Source organism: Patella vulgata, chromosome 3, assembly GCF_932274485.2.
Source record: "Patella vulgata chromosome 3, xgPatVulg1.2, whole genome shotgun sequence".
NCBI classification, from domain to species: Eukaryota; Metazoa; Mollusca; class Gastropoda; family Patellidae; genus Patella; species Patella vulgata.
In genome coordinates, this window is record NC_065881.2 from 64,122,972 (window position 1) to 64,148,057 (window position 25,086).

The 25,086-nt window shown below is 36.6% G+C and overlaps 1 protein-coding gene across 1 annotated transcript; it reads right to left on the reverse strand.

The window, feature by feature from the left end:
• Positions 1–325: 325 nt before the first annotated feature.
• LOC126815817 (uncharacterized) lies at positions 326–23,191 on the reverse strand. The gene is made up of 23 exons (XM_050541777.2): positions 23,144–23,191; positions 17,104–17,218; positions 16,161–16,292; positions 15,472–15,741; positions 14,444–14,686; positions 13,964–14,116; positions 13,454–13,563; positions 11,880–11,989; positions 11,214–11,332; positions 10,195–10,327; positions 9,199–9,317; positions 8,553–8,699; positions 7,712–7,894; positions 6,593–6,749; positions 6,061–6,170; positions 5,687–5,818; positions 4,311–4,448; positions 3,606–3,771; positions 3,313–3,419; positions 2,814–2,933; positions 2,351–2,545; positions 1,386–1,593; positions 326–809 (listed from the first exon to the last, which is right to left on the reverse strand). The coding sequence occupies exons 2-23, from the start codon at positions 17,210–17,212 to the stop codon at positions 485–487; spliced, it is 3,486 nt and encodes a 1,161-aa protein (XP_050397734.2). The 5' UTR covers positions 17,213–17,218; positions 23,144–23,191; the 3' UTR covers positions 326–484.
• Positions 23,192–25,086: the final 1,895 nt, after the last annotated feature.

The following is a 25,086-nucleotide window of genomic DNA, read 5'->3' on the forward strand; positions in this document are numbered from 1 at the left end:
GTGTTCAACTCAACCCGTGATAATTATTTTTGGTATAAAGTGGATTTAATTATTATCAAGTTTTAACTTTTCAGATAGTAACACCCTCAGTCTATAATATATGATATTGTTCAATACTATTTCTTCCGGATTTGACAATTTCTTTATTTAAATTTTACAAATATAACGGCTCAAAACAACAGGTTAGGTGAACACGGTCTGGATATTTGATGGCTAGAAATGACGTATCCTTCGGGTACTGAGAAATTTTCATTTGTTGTTCTAAAAGTCTATATTTACTGTTTATTCTGGAACATTGACCTTTTAATATAAGAACTAGAATATGTCGTTTGCAATGCTAAATTTATTATTTTCTTTATATCAATATACAATATTTATCATTAATATATAAACAAACTGATATCAATTGTATATAATTATATATAAAATGATCTCATATTATTAAAATAATACGGTATATTGCACATTGTCATCAACATAAATATTACAGAGATGAAGGACCAACAACAGCACGTAACGATACGATGACTGCATCAGAACTTTCCTCGCTTGCGAATTGATAAGTTTGTCCATTTACAAGAGCGGACGTGGATGTTGGCGAGTCAACACTTCGACGTAACTTATGCTCGGGGAATTTTGGACTATTCGCGGCTGAATGTACATCAGCTGCTACAGATTGAATAGTTCCAGGGATGTAAAAACCAATTGTATCGTCTGCTTCTACTTGAATTCTATCTGCTGAACTGACACTAAAAAATTCCTCACCATTTCCTCCTGTGTTGAATTCGTTGTAGCCAACTAATGTGTAGCTGGAAGAAGAAAAATATTATATTCTACAGACTGGTTTTCCCATGTCCATGGCACAACGTCTAGTCATTCAGATGGGACTAACACTGGGGGGTAGCATGTGCATGTTTAAGAACCCTTGACAGATGGATTTCGATGAAGAGTAGGTGGCTATACTGCTGTCTAGATACAATATCCTCGATAACACACTGCATGGTATATGCACGTCTTTATTAACCTGATAGATCGGGGACAGTAGACAGTTAAACCACATATATTATCATTTCTTTGTTTACGATCGTGACAACGGTAGCAATGATAATCGAGTCGAGACTACCCTGTTCTGCAAACGACTGATAACTCGGCTCAGAATGCAGTAACTTGACTGAAATTTTCCCTTTTCATTTCTATATTTTTAAATATTATAGCGATAACTATCCACTCTTTATATAAATTTTACATCATTTAATTTGTGGAACATGCGCATTGTAAAATCCTGAACTGTAGTTTATTTAAATTATGTCTAAATCCAACACAGAGCAGAATAATAAAAAGTAAAAACGAAACGGAATTTTAATTAGTTTGTTTTTTCCACTTACTTTGTTCCACTGGGTCGTAAAACAAGAAGAGCAATAGGACCGGCTTTATTACTGTACAACTGCCATTCAACAATCTCTCCACCTCTTGGTATATAGAATTGTTCATGACTAGTAGTAAATATGCCGTTAGCAAAGTTTGGAATGACACCAATTCTGTATTTTAACTGTTCTCCGTTTATATATGTCAATACGTTAGCTTCCGATCCAACTGAAATAAGATACAAAAATATAATATGATTATTTCAACACCTGTGTTGAAACGTGTGTTGGAAACATTAATACATATTACAATCGTTCTTTTACGAGCACGCCAACTTGCACACAGGACCTCGGTTGTTCGTCCCGTCAGAACGATTTAACGCTGTCTTGCATGACTTACCCAGGCCTGGAAATAACGATTTTAGATGTACCTGACAAAATGTTAGGCACTAATGAAATAGTACCTGATATTTTCAACTTAGTGCTGAACATGTATTTATATTAAAAAGACAAATCAGTGCCGGACAAATTGACAGGCACCAGAGGTTTTGTGCTTGACAAAGTCTGATACAGTGTCTGACATTGTCTGTGACAGGTGCCTTATTTCCGGGCTTGCTTACAAGGGGAAACAAGTTGGGAATTCCGATGATCTTTCTAGGTTCAATTACACGAGGATTATACAGCAAGATGGGGAATGAGGAAATAAATTTTCATAATTTTTGAGTGTGTTTACATCTTCTGCTGACAGACCGGAAATTACGTATCGAGAACGGCTATTGATAAGGGCGAATGAAATAAATAAACCAATTAAAAGAACACTTTTAAATTTCATCCAATCATGTAAATCTAATTCTAGTACAGTGTAAGCAGGCTAAACGGACAGGGAAAGTGAAATTTCTTTGACGAACTATCCATGCCTAGCGACATAAAGTTGGCCTTGAAGTGAGATAAGCGTGATCACGTAACGCAAAATGAATTCCACTTACGAACACATACAGGAGGTGATCCACCAACTTGACCAGATAATAAACAGCCTCTGTTTAAGTTACCTGATTCTAACCAATAATTAGTATTACATTTATATCGCAATATATAGCCACTCTCAAATGTACTGGTATCAGATAATAGAGCTGTATTTGCTGGTGTGGCAGGAACATCACATGGAACTCGTAAACTGATTTCTGAAACAACAAAAACATTATTATGGGCTGGATGAACTAATCAAGTAACCTAAAAAAACCTTATAATTTTACGTGCTTAGAGTACATAACAAAGGAGTCGGGATATGGGACGGGTGGAGGGGGATCTAAAATGTTATAACCCGATTATAGTTTATGGATCTATTACTTATCCAGTATTACCAAGATGTGATTAACCAGGATCTAATAAATAATCGAATTAACATACACTTAATCTGTTCTAAAAATAAACACCCCTATGACAACTTACCAGGCTTAGAACAGACAAAGGGATGATAATTGTAATAGTAGCAATATACGTCGTTCCATACTCCATTTTCTCCACTATATTTAACACAGTGTTCAAAGTTCCAATAATTATTTGGTTCACCTGAAAAGCGAAACAAAAAGACTAGTACACATGTGTGTTTAAGTACTTTAAAAAAAATATACAAAGAATCGGAAACTAGTTTCCTATTTGTAAGTGACTTTCCCGAATTGAACAAATCAATGAGGACATTAATGTTCTCGACCATCTTAAAGGGTTTCCGAATAATTATTATCAATGTATTAATTACGCATGTTTGTGAATATTAAGCTCATCTTTGTCCTGGAAATCGTTTAGCTATTTTGTAATTACGTACAATCAGTCTAGCCCAAATTATGTACGCCGTTTATCTGGTACATACAACTTACTTGTAAACACAATTATTAAGAACCCCGAACTGCTATCATAGCCACATTTTTGGATTTATATTTTATTTACTTACTGGTAGCCCAGTTTGTATCGCCTTGAGCAATTGCTGACTCGTCTGCCCAAGTAAAGGTTCCCTCGTTACCGATATCATTGGCACCAATCCATATTGTTGCTGATCCTCTTAAAAAATCAAATAAAGTAAATAATTGATCAGAATTTTTCCAAGCGGGTTCAAGTAATACATATATATGTTAATTTGAATACACTTTGTTTCTAATTTTTATCAGATTGTGACATTAGAAACATACGCCTAACCATACAAACAGCGGTTGCCGGGATGCAAAATGTTACTAAATTTCAATTTACCTTAATGAGTCGACCAAATCTTTTTCGACTCCCTGTCTTACACCAGATACAATTGCTCCATTATCATAACAAATACCGACAGCTTGGTTATAATTCTTCTCATTAGCATAGCTATGATACTTATAACAGTTGCTACCGGCTAGGGTCCATCCTTCTTCACAGGCCCCTTTCCACGAAAAAGAAAGGCATAATTAAAGATAGGTAATAGTAAATGAAATAGCGTTTAACGTCCTGCCGTTTTGGGCCATACACGGTACACGCTATGCAGTGTGCTATGTGGGACATTTTGCCTAGACAGCTGTTTTACCCCTATAATCTATCCAATTCCAGATTTCAGGGATTCCGTTACGTGTAAGCGGACGTCGGTTTTTGGCCCCATCCAAAGGAATACACGCTGTTCCTTGCCAGACCCTTTGTATTGAGCCACTGACAAAGGGTGACCACGCCGAACAATCGGCAACAAATCAATGGTTGGAAAAGTGCACGTACATATAAAATAATAATTGCACTCTTGAGTTGCCCGTTTATTGTGTACCACACAAGATTATAGCAACGTCGACTCAACTTTGGATAGTTAACTAACACTGGGCGATTAGACCTACACATGGGTGTCTAAAATACACAATCGAATTACTTCATCGAGAATAAAATATCTATTGTTCAGTCGGCATAATGTTAATATAAAAATATTTATTTTTAATTTACCTGTAGTACAACTAAAGATTTTACAAGTCAAAGCACAGAATTCAGTTGCATAACTGTTGTCTGTATCACAAAAGCTCCCATCAGCCGTAAACTGTTCTTGACAGTCAGTAGCTACATCAACACAAGGCTGGCTTATCACTGGAAAATCACGGATATATTTCACTAATCAGAATGGCTCATCAATTTTAATATAAAAATTCATGCGTTTTTTGTTCCAGTTCTTGTCCCTCTGAATTATGGGTATCCCGTCAGATGGTATACACATACACAGTTTGTGTTCCTCTGAAGTATAGCTATCCTGTCAGAGGGTACACCCATACACAGTTTTTGTTCCTCTGAAGTATAGCTATCCTGTCAGAGGGTACACACTTACACAGTTTTTGTTCCTGTGAAGTATGGCTATACCGTCAGAGGATATACACATACACAGTTTTTGTTCCCCTGTAGTATGGCCATCCAGTCATAGGTATAAACCACAAATCCACAATAGTTTTGTTTTTTTTAAACAAAATAAAATATAAGTTAAGTATAAAATTATTAAACTGTTCCAGATACTAGTAATCCAGGTTGATCATAATGTTCCTTTATATCATAAATATAAGACCAAACGAATAATATCCGTGCTTATGATTACCTGTGGCTTACGGACCTGTGGGGTAGAATTTGATAGAACTGATTGAACAAATAAATTAATATTTTAATAAACTATATAGATACTTGAAGAACTGGAAATCGAGACTTCGTTTATTATCGAGACATTGGGACTTGACAATCAAGAACATTAATAAAAACGCTCCAAATAAAGTAATCTAAATGAAATTTTCAATACATTCATTTTTTATTATCTAATTTTGAACTATTACAGCAAGAACGATCAGCTCTTTATCTAAATATTACATAATGCATATATTTAAACATACGTTATGTAAGAGCTAAATCTGCCTATTACGGGTATTTCTTTAGGCCGTAAATGTTATCTAAATAATTAATAAAACAATAATTCACTCATCAAGACCATACCCATCTCTCGATGCCATCGTTAGCCTGTGATATTTAGTGGATTTGGATACGTTTTGTGATGGATAAAACAACCGTAAAAATGGATAATTGAGACTTTATTTATTATCGTAATAACGGTAGTAATGACGATCGAGGCTAGCCTAAAATTGAATCGCTAATATCTAGGTTCAGAGTGAAGCAATTTGACTGAAATTTTCAGCATATTCTCTTTTTATTATCTATTTTAACTGCTATAGTGAGAACTGTCAGCCCTTTATCTAAATTTTACATAATGTCCCTTTAAAAGGACGAGGACAAGTCAAGTATAGTCTATAACACGGACTGTGTAGTGTCATACCAACTAGGGATTCACTTACTATTATTATCCTTTTGGCAAACGTAATAGTAATGTACATAGTACGAACAATAGACATCTCGCCATGTGTTTCCACCTATTGTGTTACTCATCAGAGCACAGTCAGCCCATCCATTGAAATTACTAGGTTGTCCTGTGCATAGAAACATAAGTAAGTAAATACAAAATAAACATTTTCACGCCATCGTTTTTGGTTTCTTTTACAATAGATAAAATATATGCTAATAATTAAATTTTCAAGCTTTTATGATTAGCTTAGTTGTAGGTAGGTCAGATATAAGTTGTAAGTGGTTTAGATATAAGATGTTTGGAGATACTATACATCAATAGTTGTATGACAGTCTCAATTGTAACCCTACGTGTATACGTGTATACCTGCTGCCCATCTTTGCTCTTGTGCGCCTACTTCTGATCCATCTAACCATCGCCATGTACCTTCAACAGCCAGATCACTGGCGCCAACCCAGTATTCACGACCAATATGTCTAAAACAAAAACCAGTACATCTTATGATTTTGGTTATTCTTAATCAAAGCTCCTGCATGTCCTTCTATTCTGCTCCAACTTATCTATTGAAGACGGGCATACGCCTACTCTTATTCCAATTTCAATGACCAAGGAGTCTTTTACGTGCACGCCAATGTCGGGCCATCCGAATGACTATACATTGTCCCTTGCCAGGCCTTGTACCACTAACAAGGGAGAACCACGCCGGAAAACCCCGATGAACTTTCTCGATCTTTAGGCTAACGAGCCAACATCGTTCTGAGTCACCTTGACCCCCCCCCCTCCCTCTCTGCTGCATTCTAATTCTCATGAATAATAAATACTAGTGTTACCCATTTGCACCATGTAAACGATTTTTTAATTGAATACAAACAACTCCCTGTTACCAGGATAAACTTACGTGATTTTCCGAATAAATTCAATATCGGCTTCAGATCTTGGCATCATCAAAACCCCTCCATCGTTAACACAGTTGTCTCTAGCAGTAGACCATAATGCAGTAGTATCGTGAGTAAAATAACACAAACTATTGTATGCATGCCAACCATCATCACAAACTATAACAAGTGCAGTATTTCAATAACTGTACAATTGATAAAATTCTGGTGTGTTCAAATATTTTTACATACACAGTAAACAAATAAAAAGTTAAAGATTCATAAATGAAGTAAATTTTAAAAGTGAACATTCCCATCATTGCTGGGGGCTTCATTCCTATAATTGACATGGGCTTCAATCCCATAACTGACATGGGCTTCATTCCCATCATTTCTCAGGTCTTCATTCCCATCAATGCTAGAGGCTTCAGTCCCATCATTCCCGATGGCCGAGTGGTCTATAGGTCATATGGTTTGTTATTCGATTCTAGGTTTGTGTATTACAAGACATTGCGTCGCCTTACAATCTCCCAGAACTCCTGTTTGTACATTACAAGACGTTGTGTCGTCTTACAATCTCTCAGAAATCCTGTTTGGACATTACAAAGAGTCGTGTCACCTTACCATCTCCTGGTACTCCCGTTTGTACATTACAAAGAGTCATGCCACCTTCGTATTTTTTGGTATTCCGCAGTGTACGTTACAAGAAGTGGTGTTTCCTTGCAGCCTCCTGGTTCTCCAGTTTGTGAAATTTCCTTACAGCCTCCTGGTACTCCGGTTTGTACGTTACAAGCAGTGGCGTTTCCTTACAGCCTCCTGGTACTCCGGTTTGTACGTTACAAGGAGCAGTGTCACCTTACAATCTGTTGGTACTCCGGTCTGTTTGTTACAAGGAGCAGTGTCACCTTATAATCTACTGGTACTCCGGTTTGTACCTGACAATGACTATTACACTGGCTAGTGCCCAGTGAACCTCAAACCCCCTTCCCCGTTAGCTGTCATGACTTCCAATAATTTCACTCCTAATATTAAAATATCCGCGATAAAAAAATAATCCTTAAAATATTTCCGTTCAATTTGTTTATTGCTGTTTAGATTGTAATAACATCTACAAGCTGACAACTTGAAATGAAAATATTTACCTTTGCATGCCGATCCGGGACCTGCCCAGGTACCGTCTGTTGTACAGGTTAATGCCACTGATGACGTAGATCTAGTGTTACAAGTATAAGTAACCTGGTCACCAACAGAATAACTAGACTTAGCTGCACCATTCGTAGTTCCATCGGGTAATGCCGTAGGTGGAGAACAAGATATGTCTCCGACTGAAATGGGGTAGAATAATCAAATTTAACTACAAGATGTGTTTCATAGCTAATGAAATAGGGACAGGACAGATTTTTTAACCAATCGAAATGAGGTGTTGTTGTTTAACTCGGTACAAGGTTTGGTTCAGTCCTTTTATCTTTTTCTGTGATAAGTAAAATGGTAATCCAAGAATTCGACTAGAAATCAACAGCAGAGTTTAAAGAAAATAAAAATAACATGGGCGCAACACTGATTAATTTGTATCACCCAAGCCCTGTTAACAACCAATCAAAACAATGGGTACCGGATCAGAATTATCCCGATCCTTGTTACGTTTTTGTTTTTGTTTTTTTTTTCAGATTAACACGATCAGACTTCAAAGATAGCTGGAAAAGTGGTTCCCTGGCTCTGGTCACGTCATTCAGGAAGCACCCTCCACCAAGACACGTGACATCTTTTGGAGCACTATCTATTTACAGCAAAGTCGTTTTGCATTTATATCTTCTAGCAAAAGGATTATAATCCACCGAGGTGATACTTCAAGTCCTTTTTTAAAAGTTTTAAAAGGGATATTTATGTTTTATATATGTATTTGGCTATGTGCCAAAAATACAAATGAAATAATGTACGATTTTTTCAATATGAAGTTTAAAAAAATAGTTCATATATTATTACTTGAAGGGGCAACAGTAATTGCTGGAAGTTGGTCGGAACACGTTGCACGACATAGACTGAAGCCACGGGAATCTTTAGTACAAAAATTAGTAACAGTATCTTTCAATGTCGCACACCTGCTCGCAGATTCTCTGTCGAAAGCTCTCTCTGGAAAAAAATAATATAATGTTTACATTAAATCCCAAATTACTGACATTAGGATTATCGTCATTTGAGGGATTTCGGGATTTGTTAATCCCTTGCAATCGAAATATCTTGAAAGTTGAATCTCAAAAAAGAATATAATGCTGCCGTTCAGTTTTTACAAAGATATAATCTTTACGCCAAGATAATATATCTTATATGTACAAATTTTAACTTGGGCGCCATTACGTGGTACACTTGTAAAATGATGAACAGACAAGTGCCGCCATTAACTGACATGTATGATGTAGGCGTCATATGCAATTTAAGTCAAAAAAATAAACTTTTTCTCGTCATTAGAAAATTACCATAATTTCAGACAAAATAAGTTGGTGGGTTCAACAGATGACCGATTATGCTTGAATCTATGAGCGATTTCAGACAGTATATAAATTTCTTATTCATTATTAACTTGTGTATAGCCACTTTCATCTGTATATCCTGTAAGTAAAATGTAACGTACCGACGCCACATACATCACAGAAACCTCTTGCACAATCTGCCTGAGAGGTATAACACCAAGGTCTATCTCCATCACCGGGATTTCTACAATAATTTGCCTCTAAACCGTCATTAACATCACTAAAATAGAAGGCGTCAATATTATTATAGGCAATAACTCAATGAACCAATATATAAAAATATAATTCTCGTACATAATAATGAAATTTTAAACTAATCTTCTAAAACATCTGATATCACTTCTCATTTGAAGGATCACATATCTTTTTTGTACATTTGGATTTAGATATTTGCATCCGAGCGACAAGGCATATTACAGGCTAGACGCCATATTCATACGCCATATATTAGTAAAATTAATAATTGTAAAAAATATTAATGCCACACATATCAGTTAAACATACATTATGCAAGAGCTAAATCTGTCTATTGCGGGTCTTTTTTAGTCCTGAAATGTTATCTAAATTATTAATTAGACATTAATTAACTTATCCAGACCATAATCAACTCTAGATGACATTGCTAGACTGCGATCTTAAGTGGATTGTAAGCCGATTTACTGCATAACTTTCCTTCTCGTTTAAACGATTAAATAGATAATCGAGACTATGCTGTTTATCGTACTGACTTTAGTAATGATGACCGAGGCTAGGCAGAAATTTCATTCGCTTAGTTTTCGGTTCATAGTGGATCAATTTGAATGAAATTTTCAGCAAATTGCCTTTACGTTATCTAGTTTTTAACTATTGTAGTGAGAACTGCCAACTCGTTATCGAATCTCCCATAATGTATCTTTAAACAAATATATGTAAAAATATCAATACCATACATATCAGTTAAACAAATATTTGTAAAAAAAAATATTAATTAACTTGCAGAAACATTAATACCATATAATATTAATTAGATATATTAATACCATATAATATCAATTAGATTATTACTTGTAAAAAACATTAATACTATACACATTAGTTAAAATAATACTTTTACTTACTTTGTACTTTGAGTAGCATGTCGACAATTTTTAACTTGAGACCAATGTAAACAGGGTTCGAACTCTCGGGTATGATTAACTGAGCCTCGATATGACTGTCCTAGATCTGATTTCTTAAAACAATTCTCTTGATCTAGATAGATTAGACATATAAGATATATCATAGCTATGTGCTTTAATGGAATTTCAAAAAATAAAAATGCTTTTAAAGTTGTGTTCCTTCGACGATATTACTTTATATCTAAATCCTTCCTCTTCATTTAAATTCATCGCAAAATACAATACGAAAGTTGAATCTTAGTATTTACAAAGACATGATTGATTGAAATAAACAATCCAGTGCCACCTATAAGTGTTCGTAACACCTTTTAAACTTTTAATCCGTTCGGACCCAAGCCGGGAAATTGTCTTTGCTGACGTTTTGATTCTGTTTTCTTAATAAATTTGGTACATTTTTAGCGTGGTTGATAATGTGATTATCATAATTCCTTCCAGAAGTTTAACATGAAACTTATGTTATATTAAATGGGCCGCCCCGGGGATATCTTACTATTTGAGGAATTAAAAAAGTTAATTCGGTACGAATATATAGGAAATTCCTTCTTTGTTGTTTTTGTTTTTTTTGTTTTTGTTTTTTTTTTTGAATAGGGACAAGTTTGCAAATTGGCAACTGCAGCATTGTCTGGTGAAACGTGTCTACAATTCTTTTTTTTATCATAGTCAAGCCATTTTGACTGAAATATATACCGTCTTAAATATGCCCTAATTTTGTTACATAGACGAATTAATTATTTTATATGTTATAAGTTTCAGTTTTTCAGTAAATAATTTTATTCTTCCTTTGAAGAATAAATACCATATTTACAGCTAAATGGGTTATGCGATACGACTACCATGGCAGGATGTAGTATCGGGTGGCATTTAGGAGTAGTTGGTGCTATTGTAATTTGGTAGTGTTGGGTAGTATTGGGTAAATCATCCTGCAGTAGGAGAAACATCTTTATAGTAGTAGTAATTACCTAGAACTAAGTCAATAGTTGCACTGAAGCCGCCACTGACTGTGTTGTCATTAGATCTGAAGATGACGGTCATGACATTGTCATGACTTCTCCATGTTCTACCATCGTTTGTACACAATCTGGAATAATGTTTTAGCATATAAATATATGTTAAATATATCACTACACTCTAAAACATTTGGCGATATCAAATTTGAAGAACTCGTGTTATTCTGGGTTATGCTCCTAATAAACCAAACTAACAAGAACAATCTGGATTAAAATAGTGTTCGGTCGATTCTAAGAGACAATCAAACCCAACAAAAACTATAAAAAAACAAAAGAATGCCAAAATAGCGCATTAATACGAAGACTTCACCCGGTCCATATATTATCGTAAATGTCGTTGCCATGGCAATGTTTTGTTTATTTCGAAAAAAAGCAAACATACTCTGCTTCGAGGGAGACACCCGGAACTTAACGCTGAAGTTTAATTAACACGCATGGTCTATTTATCATGCTATTAAGAACAAGTGTCACTATCAATGGGACTGTAGTTTGAAATTTATTATACTGGACTATACTGTAACTGGAGGCAATTAAAACGTTCCATACAGAGCATTATTTCAACAACTTATTCTAAAATGTCATTTTATTGGAATTAAAAAAATCAACACATTTACATACCTTCTATTCGACGCAGCAATAGTCCATGGTCTAATCTCGACGGTATCACCACATGTGGAACCAAGGTCAAAATCGTTAAAGTTAAGAAGAAGGCTACTATCAACTGGACCCTATCAACATTAATATATAACATATTATATATGGTACTAGTCGCTTTAAAACATAAATAACTTCTCAATATCCAAGAAAATTTGAGAATACAATAGTAGGGTGACCCATGCAGTGAAAATTCTCTCTACAGAAAGTAGGACTCGACACGGCGAATGTGCACACTTCAGTTACTTGTCTCGAAGTGAATCCTGGCTAACCCATAGTATGATAATACTCAGCACTAGAGTCTATGAGACTATAAATAGCCATCGCACGTGCAATTCTCTACACAGCCATAAAAAAATCTATTGATGGCGATTCTAAATAGCAGTAATATTTAGCTTTTTGGTTATTACAGCAGCTTTAGAAATTACGTTCATTTTATTTTTTAAATTGCTTTATCATTAACTGTACCGTTAGGAGCGGCAACTTTTGGTTTAGTTCAAATAATATCTCTGAAACACTTGCGTTAGGCAAAACATAATACTAGCAGTAGTTTCAATTTACTTTTACAAGGTTCTTAAAACAATGGTTGAGTTGCATAACGTGCGTGTTTCTAAATTCAACTTCTTGTTCCAGCTTTCTGCTATGTTTCGTAAAAAGGTAGTCTTGATTATCCCAACCTGTCAAGTAGACGTAGAATGGTCGGTAGACTGGTTAAGCGAGACAAATTTCAAAACAAGGGCACGTAACCTATTTTTTGCTCACAAGTGCCCGGATGTAACCCTCTTTCAGTGTATTATTTATGGATGGTTAAATGGTCATAGCTTATTAAGTACAACATGGTCGTTTATTTAGTGACTATATGTGCGAAACTGATTTGTGGCTTGGTATATATAAATATTGTGGTGTAATTGTCGAGATATTTGGAGATATTTATTTATGGTGGGTCATCCTAACAATAGTCTCAGTCTACAACAATGTCAGCGGGATAAATATATTTGAAAACAATAATCACTAATGTCTAAATACATGCACATGGCACCTGGAGTGATAATAATATGAATGTTATGATAGCAGCATCACAACTTATTTAAGAATGATTAAACGAAATGGGATTTATTGTCCTACTTCTCGTAATAAACTGGCTAATGAAGACCCTAGCATTCGCCATATAGTGTATTGAATTGCAACTGTCGAGGGTTCTTTTACGTGCACATGACATCGGTTTTTTTGTCCCATATGGACGACTAGACGCCGTTTCTTGCCCCCCCCCCTTTGTCCTGTACCACTGAAAAGGGGAGTAATTCCAGAAAACTTCCTCGATCAAAACCAGGACCTCTTGGTTAGTAAGTCAGCGACATACCCAAGGAGCCACTGTAAGCTTCACTTATTTCAGATCCTCATTGGCAAAGTTAAAGGATTGCTGACAGCTTTGGGTAAAAGTATGAGTGGGTGTGTAGCTATACAATCATCTTTATTTAATATTAGCTTCCACACTCAGATATCGCAGACAAAAGGACCAAGGTGGCATATTGTATTACCTTTATTAACCAGAAACATTGTTGATTATTGTCATAGTTTGAAGGGTAATTTGGAGAATTTATTGTTACTGTTGTAGTTGTTTCTGACAGTTCAATAACTCCTCCACAAGCTAAAAATAAAATAAACAAAATTACTGATGAAAAAAGAATGTGGAAGTTTAACACTTAAGTCTAAATTCTTTCAAAGATTAATGTTTACCCTCTAATTCAAATTATTGTTCTAAAACTACAGAAACACGCAACATAAGTCAGCGTGTGTTGCAGGTAAATATTAGGAAGTGACGTCACACTAGCGCATGACCGTAAATAGGGCGTTCACATTGCCCGTGGTTTAACAGTTTGGATAGATCGTTCCATAGTGCAATAATTAATTCTCTAAGAGTGACCAAATCGTAAGATCTTTGACTAATGTGTAATATGTCGACAGTTGGTGAAATAATTGAATCACAAAGGACCAGGAATGCAGATTGGAATTGAAACGATATTAATTCTAAGAGCGGTTATACTTACTTTCAGGTCTAACTACTGGTTCGTAATAACAGAAGTAGAAGAGGAAATAATTGCCGTTGGGATAGGTATACATATACGGTGTAGATCCATCTTTCCTAGCTAGAGTACCGGCTTTGTTATCAAATGTATAATAATATCTTGTGGACTTCATATCTGAATTAAAATCATGCCTCCATATAATGAAATTAAACCTGGCTGTTATCGTTAAAATGTAAGCATATACGGTAGTTTCAATTTAACTTCGTTTGCTTGTTTGAAACGGAAGATTCGGAATTGGTTTCTATCGGAAAACACAATATATTGTCTAATATTTCGCTAGTGTGCAGAAATTTCATAACAATAATAATGCGGTCAGCCATTATGGAATGTCATTGATTAATAACTTGGTGAATGGTTTTGTTTGTGTACTATGTTTGCGACCATTGAAACAGCCCGTCCTCTCACGTTCAAAACATGTATATCAGAGCTAGATTTACTTACTCTTTATTTCCTGGCACACAGTGTCGGGTGAATCCTGAACATAGCTTATATCGTTCTGGAACAAAACCAATGGTGTCTCATTGGGTAGATCGAGTGCAATGTGTTTAATACCATCTGTTCTGCAACAAAATTCAAGACGCGTGTCGGCACCAAACACACCGTCAGGAAGTTCTCCGCTGGCGGTGTTATTTCTCTCAGCTGATGCAATATGGTCATCAAATTGGACATAGCCCTCATTGAATTCTGTAATAGATTAATGACAATAATTATGAAGATTACTACACTCAAAGGGGATTGGTGAGGGAATACGTGTCATAATTTAAATTTAATATAGTTAAAATCATATGGGATGTTCATTCCGTTTATTCCGTTGTTCACTCCATTTGTAGCTAAAGGCATATTTAGGTTTATTGTTTCCTACCAATACTGTGGTGATTAAATAATCCTAGGGTTTTGACAAAAAGGCTTTCCGTTTTCCAAGTACTTAAGGTTTAATGAAGGCGCGAACGCCGCTTTGTTAGAAGATTGTGACCTAGGTTTCCACTGTCGATTTTATGTCGACAATTCCTGACAAGTTAAAAAAAATTGACAGAACTTGACGACCGAACATCGGTATATAGACTATTGACTTATATAGTCAGTAAACTGGACAACTTCGGCACTTATTTTTTCTATCTCTATCACATTTGGGGTGGGGGGACATGGTTTAACGCATGCGCATTAGATCATTAGGTATGCCACTGAGTCAAGTGGCGTGCGTGACAAGGAGTAGAGTCGCCTGTCAACCACTGGGTTTTCGCCGGGTCCTCCAGTTTCCCCAACAGTTAATTACCCCTACACGCAAGCGAATAATTAGATTAAACAGAACAATATGTTAGCCCCAAAATGACCTAGTTTGTGTTGAGTGGACGTTAAACCCAGTTTCTCTTTCTCTCTTTGGAAAAAAATAAACACTTACAAAAAACATTTTCAAAGACCAATTTCTGGTTTGTCCTCGAGGTAATAGAGTACAGTTTGAGTGGAATTACCTGCAGGACAGCTCCCTCCTTCACGAAGAATGCAATAATTTCCTCGGCTCCACGTATTAGTACTACTGGAAAAGCTATTCTGAGAAACACAGAACTCGTATTCAAATTTAGATAGATCTTGAATGCCGGCAAGTTTTGATAGTGATGCATGTTGGTGCCAGCTGTATCCCTCACTCCAACTAGTACGATATCCAAGTTGAAAGCCTGGAGGACATCCACCTTCAGCAGCAATCATCGCATACGATCCAGACGGCCATTTGTATGTATTATCTAATGAAATAATAAAACAGGTAATGTGCCGTGTGATAATTTACAGTAAGTACATCAAAACTCAATGTTAATGTCAATATATAAAATGTTGATATATATAAAAACGTCAATATATACAAAATGACAAATCAGTGCGGTAGTATGTGGACTTAGTTATTGGAACGTTTCCGGCCGACGGTTGTTCCAACAGGAAAGTGGTATCAGTTGATCTAGAAATCATTCTGACTAGACATATAGAAGTAACAATCTACTTAACAGCAGTGTACACCACACCGATTTAAGAATTAATGAATATACTGTTTAACGTTGGAGTTTTGGCCTTAAAGGGCTAATGATTGTTTTCCAAATTTAATTAAGAAATTTCAAATGGAATATTGAACGAGGCCATACAATAAAAAATGAGAGTTTAATTGACTCACATCCTGTTTCAACTGTAGCACATCCGGTTGCTGGGTCTAATCCATCTGGACAAACACAAGTACACACACCCTTATACACTGCTACATAACCCTCATTGACGCATTCAGTGGTAAAGTCAGCACATTCTGGAGCTTTAAAAGATAGAAATAACTACATTAGCATCTTCAAACCGATTAAAACAAGTCATATCTTTAAAGGAGACACATCGCCAACTCATTATCATCCACAGCCTTCGACATGGAAAACAAGAGTTACTGGTCAATTTAAATCAACACTGATGTTGTTATCTTACCGCGAAAAGATGGACTTTTGATATCCAATATTTAAGACAAAAAGATAATTTTAAAATTGACACACGAATCGCGTGCCAGAATGCTTTTGAGCACCATTGATAATGATGCGACTCGATGAACGAGGTTATACATATACCACAAGAGACTACTATCGGTGTAAACTGAAATTACAGGACGCCAAAGACTCCCATTCAATTTGCACTCTTCGTGAATTTCGTCGAACATAACTGATTAGAAATTACTGTTGAATTTAAATCAGTTTATATACATTCATATTACATTATTATATGCGTTGTTACCCATTTGTGTCCATTTCTAGATACCAAAGAATAGCGATTTAGCTCCTTTATGATGTTTTAAAACGGATACCACCACCACTTCTTTAATTTAGGAAACTATATAAATGTACATGAATTTAATGTGGTGATTTGCTGATTGAGTATCTTGATTATCATGTTTTCATTTGAAATTTCAGGTCTGATGATAAACAGTGTGTTGGGACAAGCTGATTTTATGTTTAACAGCCGAAAGTTACTTATTTGAGCTAAATCATAGAAATATACACCATGTCAATGCCATGGCTCCTAGAATACAACTAGTAACGTGTATTAATAATTAACTGTAATCGTAGTAAATATAATAGACTTACCTGAAGCACATTGGTATATTTTATTTAGTTCATAAAATGCGTAGTAAAACTGGTTCTTAACGGTCACATCATGATAATGACTTTGGATGGTTGGCTTATAATCAATCATAAAAGCCTGGAAATTGAGATTTGATTTTATTTTTCAGGTTTAAATATCAAGGTTTAACACGAAATCAGTTATTTCTTAAAACCTCGTATTAAAAGAAATTACCAATAGTAATTAACAACTTACTACACTTCTTTATGGTGGCTGATAGTGGCCATTTTAAATCTCGCCCTTTTCATAACGCGACAACACGACATCACGACAGTATTGACGCAATCATACGACACTAAATTCTGTCGTATCATCGTGTTATTTTTATCGTAACGTCGAGATGTCGACTTATTGTCCTAGTCTCTTTCTACAAGTCACAAAAATACAGCTGTACTCATTACATCATATATAGGCCTAAGTAGTAGATTTGATAAATATAAAAGAGATAGTAGGAAAACGTTGATTAATTATTTGTTTTCTCAAAATAATGAAACATTTTGTGTCCACTAGTGAATTATATTTGGTATTATATTAAAAAAATCTAGAATTACAATAGCAGGACCAAAGTGAGTTAGCTAAGTTAATTCCTTGAAGAAAAAGTGGTGTCGGGAGGTATCGAACAAGTAAGCATTCATTGCCATGTGTACGACACCCACCAATATTTATAGATGACTGGAGCTATAGTTTAAAAGTGATTTCAGAAGAGAGGGTGGGAAGGGGATTGTAAAAAAACCAAATCGGGTCACATTCTTTAAAATCACAGCATTATCATAGTGCAGCACGTCACCCCAATAGTTGCAGGAATTTTTTTGAATGAGGTGGAGAAAACGATTCGCAGCCTGTCATTGAGTCAACTGGCGTGGTTTTGAATCCCCGGTTGTACGTGACAAGGTGTAGGGTCGCCTGTCAAACCTCGTGGGTTTTCTCCGGATCCTCCGGTTTCCTCCCACTGCTAAAGACCCCTACGCGCAAACGATTTATTGAAATAAAATTAAACCATATGTTAGTCCCGAAATGACCTAATTTGTGTCGAGTGGACGTTAAACCCTCTCTCTCTCTCTCTCTCTCTCTCTCTCTCTCTCTCCCATTGACATCACTAATGGGATTGAGGCCTAGATGAGTAAAAATAGGCCCAGTAATATCTTCAACTATGAACACACTCTAAAAGCCTCATACCCCCCCCCCCCCCGTCACCCAAATAGATGCAGGAGTTTTTTTTATGAGGTGGAGAAAACGATTCGCAGCCGTTATTGACCTTATCGCATATAGGCTTGCATCCGTTTGACACCACTAATGGGAATGAGGCCTAGATGAGTAAAAATAGGCCCAGTAATATCTTCAACTATGAACACACTCTAAAAGCCTCATACCCCCCCCCCCCCCCACCACGTCTCTTATTTAGTTTTACAAATAATTCCAGAATCAATAAAATGGTATCAATGATGTTTGATACAACTGGAAAATAATATGTCAAAAATTGATTAAACATGAGAAATATTATTACATATTGAATCCGTATCAGTGATAACGTACATTTACTCAATATGTTCCTTCCAATGGATCATCATTTAACATGAAACAAGGAAAGGAGCGATCGAAGAAAAAGATTTAAAAACACACACATTTCAATATGACAGTAGTGATTCGGTCATGCATTTACATTCGAGAGTGTCATGCTTTCTTTGAAAGTAATGATTGTGCCAAATTTGAACAAAGTCAGTTTACATTCGCGGCCTATAGGTAGAGTGTTGACAGATCAAACGTAAAAAAAACCAAAGAAAAAACCAGACCTATAAAAATATATTTCTAAAACTCTTTTAATTTTGAAATAATTTTGTTTTCGCGTGTGCTAAGTGTTTCAGCGAATACATGTAGTTACAGAAAGGGTCTTGTAGATTAAGACTATAGCGCATGTGCAGTTTCAAACTTCCGACACGACAAGTCGACAAGTCGATGATACGACAAAACCAAACTGTCGTATCATCGACTTGTCGACTTGTCGTCTCGGAAGTTTAAAACTGCACATGCGTCATAGTCTTCATCTACAAGACCCTTTCTACAACTATTCGCTAAAACACTTATCACACGTGAAAACAATATAATTTCAAAATTAAAAAAGGTTTAGAAAATATATTTTCATAGATCTGTTTTTTTTAAGGTGTTATCTGTCAACCCTCTGGTATAACTACAGACTGCGGAACTAGATGTTCAAATTTGGCATAATCATTACTTTCAAAGACAGTGTGCTATGAGGGAATATTGCCCGGGAAGCGGCGCTACGGCCCGCTCTTATATCGAAATCCAACTGCCAAGGGATCTTTTACGTGCACGCCAATGTGTCCACGGGACCTCGGTGTTTCGACCCATCATAACGACTAGACAGTTGTCATTGTCAGGCCCTCCGTCCTGCATCACTGACAAGGGGGAATTTTGTCGGCCAATGCAGGGATCGAACCAATCTGTGAAAAAAGTCGTCTAATATCTCTGTAAAAGATGACTGTTTTCAACACATGCAATCACGTCACGCGGTGTCAATCATTGGACCAATGGCGCGTGCATTGTTTATATAAGACGTAACTGCTTCGGGTAGAATGATGCCTTTTACTCATTTTAATACCCATTTACGCTACATAGGAAATATTTTTTACCTACAAATACTTCAAATGTCTTTATTTATTTTTCTAATACATAAAAAAAAATGTTTTAGAATTAAATTTGTCGGAGGAATAATGTTAATATTGGGGACTCATTAAGTCGCATCGATGTCATCCTTATCAGAGGCCTAGCGAATATTCACTTCTGATCAGTGTGGGATCGAACACCCGACCTCCAGGCTAGCTAGCCAGCGTCTTGCCCACGTAGCCACGCGATCCTCTGAAAGGATGATACTCTCGGGTGTAAATACATGACCGAACCACTACTGTCATATTGAAGACGGGCATACGCCATACTATGAGCGAAATTTTGCCAGGACAGCGCACTATGGCCTACCATTATATCGAATTCCAACTACCAAGGGATATTTTACGTGCCAGGCCCTCTGTCCAGCACAACTGACAAGACCTCGTCGGAAAATCTGGATGAACTTTCTCGTCCAATGAAGGGATCGAACACCCAGCCTTCGGGTTACCGAACCAACGTCTTACCTGCCTAGACACTGCGACTCCCCCGCAAAATATCAAGCACCAAAAACAATGGATCGAGGCCTAGATGATTACACACTATGAAAGCCTCATACGCCCCCCCCCCCTCCCCCACGTCTCTTATTTTGTTTTACAAATAATTTCAGAATCAATAAAATGGTATCAATGATGTTTGATACGACTGGAAAATAACATGTATAACATTGATTAAACAACATAGGTAGTAATGAGAAATATTACATATTGAATCCGTATTAGTGATAGCGTAGATTTACTCAATACGTTCTTTCCAATAGATCATCATTTAACTTGAAACAAGGGAAACAGTCGATCGAAGAAAACAGATTTAAAAAAAAAAACAGGTTTCAATGTGACAGTAGTGCTTCGATCATGCATTTACCTCCGAGAGTGCCACCCTTTCTTTGAAAGTAATGATTGTGCCAAATTTGAACAAATTCCATCTAGATTCGTGGCCTGTAGGTAGAGTGTTGACAGATCAAATGTAAAAAAAAAACAAAAAAAACAAAAAAAAACCCAGACCTATAAAAATATATTTTCTTAAACTCTTTTAATTTTGAAATTATATTGTTTTCACAATATGTTTCAATATGTTTCGATAAGTATACTCTTATCGTTATCAAGCACAATGATAACGATAAGAGAATACTTATCGAAACGTTGTGCTTGTGTATAATAAAACAGTGATTGTTGTCCCATATAACTGTGTCAGTTTTGTTTTTTTATTTATAGAAGGGTCTTGTAGATAAAGACTATAGCGCATGTGCAGTTTTAAACTTCCGAGACGACAAGTCGACAAGTCGATGATACGACAGTTTAGTGTTTTGTCGTACCGTCGTATCATCGACTTGTCGTGGCGATAAGTCGATGATACGACAGCACGACAAAATAAGGTCGATGATACGACAAAATCAGACGATCTTACGACAGTTTGTTCTGTCGTAAGATCGCCCGATTTTATCGTAAGATCGTGTGATTTTGTCGTGCCGTCGTATCATCGACTTATCGCCACTGTAAGTCGATGATACGACGACACGACAAAATCACACGATCTTTGCGTGATTTTGTCGTGTCATCGACCCAATTTTGTCGTGCCGTCGTATCATCGACTTATCGCCACAACAAGTCGATGATACGACGGCACGACAAAAAGCGAAACTGTCGTATCATCGACTTGTCGACTTGTCGTCTCGGAAGTTTAAAACTGCACATTGCACATGCGCTATAGTCTTAATCGACAAGACCCTTTCTATAACTATTCGCTAAAACACTTGGCACATGTCAAAATAATATAATTTCAAAATTAAAATAGTTTTAGAAAATATATTTTTATAGGTCTGGGTTTTTTTTACGTTTTATCTGTCAACACTTTACCTACAGGCCGCGAATCTAGATGGACTTTGTTCAAATTTGGTACAATCATTACTTTCAAAGAAAGGATGACACCCACGGATGTAAATGCATGACCGAACCACGACTGTCATATTGAAACTTGTTTTTTAAAATCTTTTTTTCTTCGATCGGCTGCTTCCCTTGTTTTCAAGTTAAATGGTGATCCATTAGAAGGAACATTTTGAGTAAATGTATCATTGATACGGATTCAAAATGTAATATTTACTACCCTATGTTGTTTAATCAATTTTAGACACATTAATTTCCAGTCGTATCAAACATCATTGATAGGGACCTACCATTTTATTGATTCCGAAATTATTTGTTAAACAAAATAAGAGGGGGGGGGGGGGTGCGTAGGCAATACTGGGCCTATTTTTAATCATCTAGGCCACGATCCCATTAGTGATGCCAAACGGATGAATACGCGATACGGTCAATAACAGCTGCAAATCGCTTTCTTCACCTCATAAAAAACCTCCCCTGCACTTATTGGGATGGCGTGCTACACCAATGCAGTGATTTTCTGTGATCTGATTTGAGGTTTTATATAATCCCCTTCTGAAATCTTCTGAAATCGCTTCTAAACTATCGCTTCAGTAATCTATAAGTATTGGTGGGTGTCGTACACGAGGCAATGCATGTTTGTTCGATACCTACCGACACCACTTCTAATTCAAGGAATTAACATAGCTGACTCACTTTTGTCCTGCTTTTATAATTCTAGATTTTTTGAATATAATACCAATAATTCAATTTTGGGCGCAAAATGTTTCATTATTTTGAGAAAACGAATAATTAATCAACACTTTCCTATTATCTCTTTTGACGAGTCTTATTGTATCTAATCTGATGTAATGAGTGTAATGAGTACAGCTGTATTTTTGTGACTTGTAGAAAGAGACTATGCCAATAAGTCGACATCTCGACGTTACCATAAAAATAACACGATGATACGACAGAGTTAAGTGTCGTATGATTGCGCCAATACTGTCGTGATGTCGTGTTGTCGCGTTATGAAAAGGGCGAGATTTAACATGGCCACTATCAGCCACCATACTTCTTATATATAGTTTACGGTAAACTGCCATCATACGCTACTCATTTTGCAATCACGTGAATGTCTGGACTATCACATGATCATTCAAAATGGAGAATCTCTTATTGTATGAGTTATTATGTAGTACCAAGTTCTATTTCGCGGAACAAAAGATTTTTAATATGAGGAGTCGTTTGTGTATTCCTAAGCAAAATGGTCACGTGTTTGATACCCAATAGACTTGGAATCTAAAAAGAATTCTGGGTGATTCTAAAGTACGAGAAAGTTACTTAGGGCCTTAGTCAAAATAGAAGAGAACCATAGAACTGATGACAATACTATCTGTTCGACGAGATCGTGGGATGTTTTATCTAATCTCACAATATAATAATTGATTATATGTTAACATACCGATGTTTTATAATGAAGTGTAACGGTGGTCTGGTAAGGTATATCGATTGTGTTGACAACAGATTCGTCATAATCGTAAAAATTATGAAAGACATCTAAATAAGAAAAAATGGTAGTTATTTTATCTTAAATTAAAGACTACGTTTGCTTGTAGACATGAACTGGCGGAATGACAGATCGGGGTCATCATTTACAACCATACTGTTATTATTATAGTGCTATTTCCACAAAGAGCACTCAAAACATATATAATGAAATGGGGTTTAACGTCCTACTTTTTCTGCCCCGACTGGGCTAATGAAGACGGGCACACGACATACAATGTATTATGGGGAAAATTCCGTCCGGACACAGGCACAACGGCCTACTCTTATATCGAATTCCAAATGCCAAGGTTTCTTCTACTTTGACGCCAATGTGTTCAACTGACCTCGACTAGACAGCTATCCTTGTAGGGCCCTCCGTCCTGCACGACTGACAAGGGGAAACCACGACGGAAAATCTCGATGAACTTTCTCGGCCAACACCGGGAGCGATTCAAAAGCCCGGATGTTTAAAAGCACACACCCTATTAAATTTTACATAAACCAATTAATAACTTAGCTTATGATATCTATAAAGTAAGAGATGTTAAAAATAATTACTAGGTTTAATGTATTTCCAGTTTACTCTAATAAAATTGTCTCTATATGGTGCCTGGTGTTCGTGACTCATCCCAGCAAGATGTAACAATTCATGACCACAAACCTCCTGAATTACAAAATGGAATAAAACATGTTAATAAAAATACACCACCCGTGTATATGTGTGATGTCTTTGTGTTAAATAAAATATACACCCTTCAGTGAAAGCTGACTAGCCTATCAGAAAGCAGACTGACCTATTAGAAGGCAGACTGATCTATTAGAATGCAGACTTGAATATTAGACAAAGGACTTGAATATATGAGGTAGCAGACAGGCCTAATGGAAAGCAGATAATTTACTAGTCATTTCAATAACCCGCTTGCACACAGAGACTTTTACTTATAAAAGTATGAGGGTGCGGGGCTTTAGAGAAAACCCACAAGGTTAGGCATGCGACCCCATTGCATATCACGTACACGCCTGGGATTAAAACGCAAACGTCAGAGATCCACCCATCCTTCTTCCCCAAGAAATTTAAACTAAACTAAGTATACTACACACAAGGGCTACAGGCAATATATACTGTTCAAAAAAAGTAGGGGATATTTGATTTTGGGGGCATAATACTAAAATATGCAAATGACTACGAAAAAAGTCACTATAGAACCTAACAGAAGAAACATTTCCAGTTACATGTGACGCCCAAACGCACCAATAGCTACCGCATGGAATGCAGGTGATGCTTGGGATCATCATGGGGGTCCAACCCAAGATTTGCACGACTCTGACTTTGAATGTTACAGTCATTGTGGCATTGAATTCCAGGGTGGAAACATCAGTTTAATTGTTTTAGTGACCAGAAAACAAATTTTGATATGCGTCGGCTTACCCAAAATGAAAGGTTACGTGCCCTTGGCATGCTACAGATCGGCACAACACAGGCGGTTGTGGCGCGGACGATGAATGTTTCTCAGTCTGTCATAAGCAGGCTATTGTCCAGATAACGTGATACACAATCTGTACAGGACAGACCACGCTCAGGTCGACCAAGGGCGACAACTCAAGCCCAGGATCGATTTATCCGTACCTTGGCCTTGAGACATCGTGTCATCACAGCAAATCAGATCAGCGCTCGTCTTCAAACAGAGACTGGTGTGAGAGTGAGTGGCCAGACGATTCGGAATCGACTGCATAGGGGTCACCTTCGCGCCCGACGTCCTCGCGTGATCCCTTGTTTGAGAGATCATCACATTCAGGCAAGACTTCGTTGGTGTAGGGATCGTCAACACTGGGATAATCGACGCTGGAGCAATGTGA

Coding starts and splice junctions, on each gene's coding strand:
- LOC126815817 (XM_050541777.2), bottom strand. CDS start 17,212: ATGATTGATTATAAGCCAACCATCCAAAGTCATTATCATGATGTGACC. Junction 15,742..16,160: donor TGCTACAGTTGAAACAGGAT/GTGAGTCAATTA, acceptor TTATTTCATTAG/ATAATACATACAAATGGCCG. Junction 10,328..11,213: donor AACTATTGACTTAGTTCTAG/GTAATTACTACT, acceptor TAATCTATCTAG/ATCAAGAGAATTGTTTTAAG.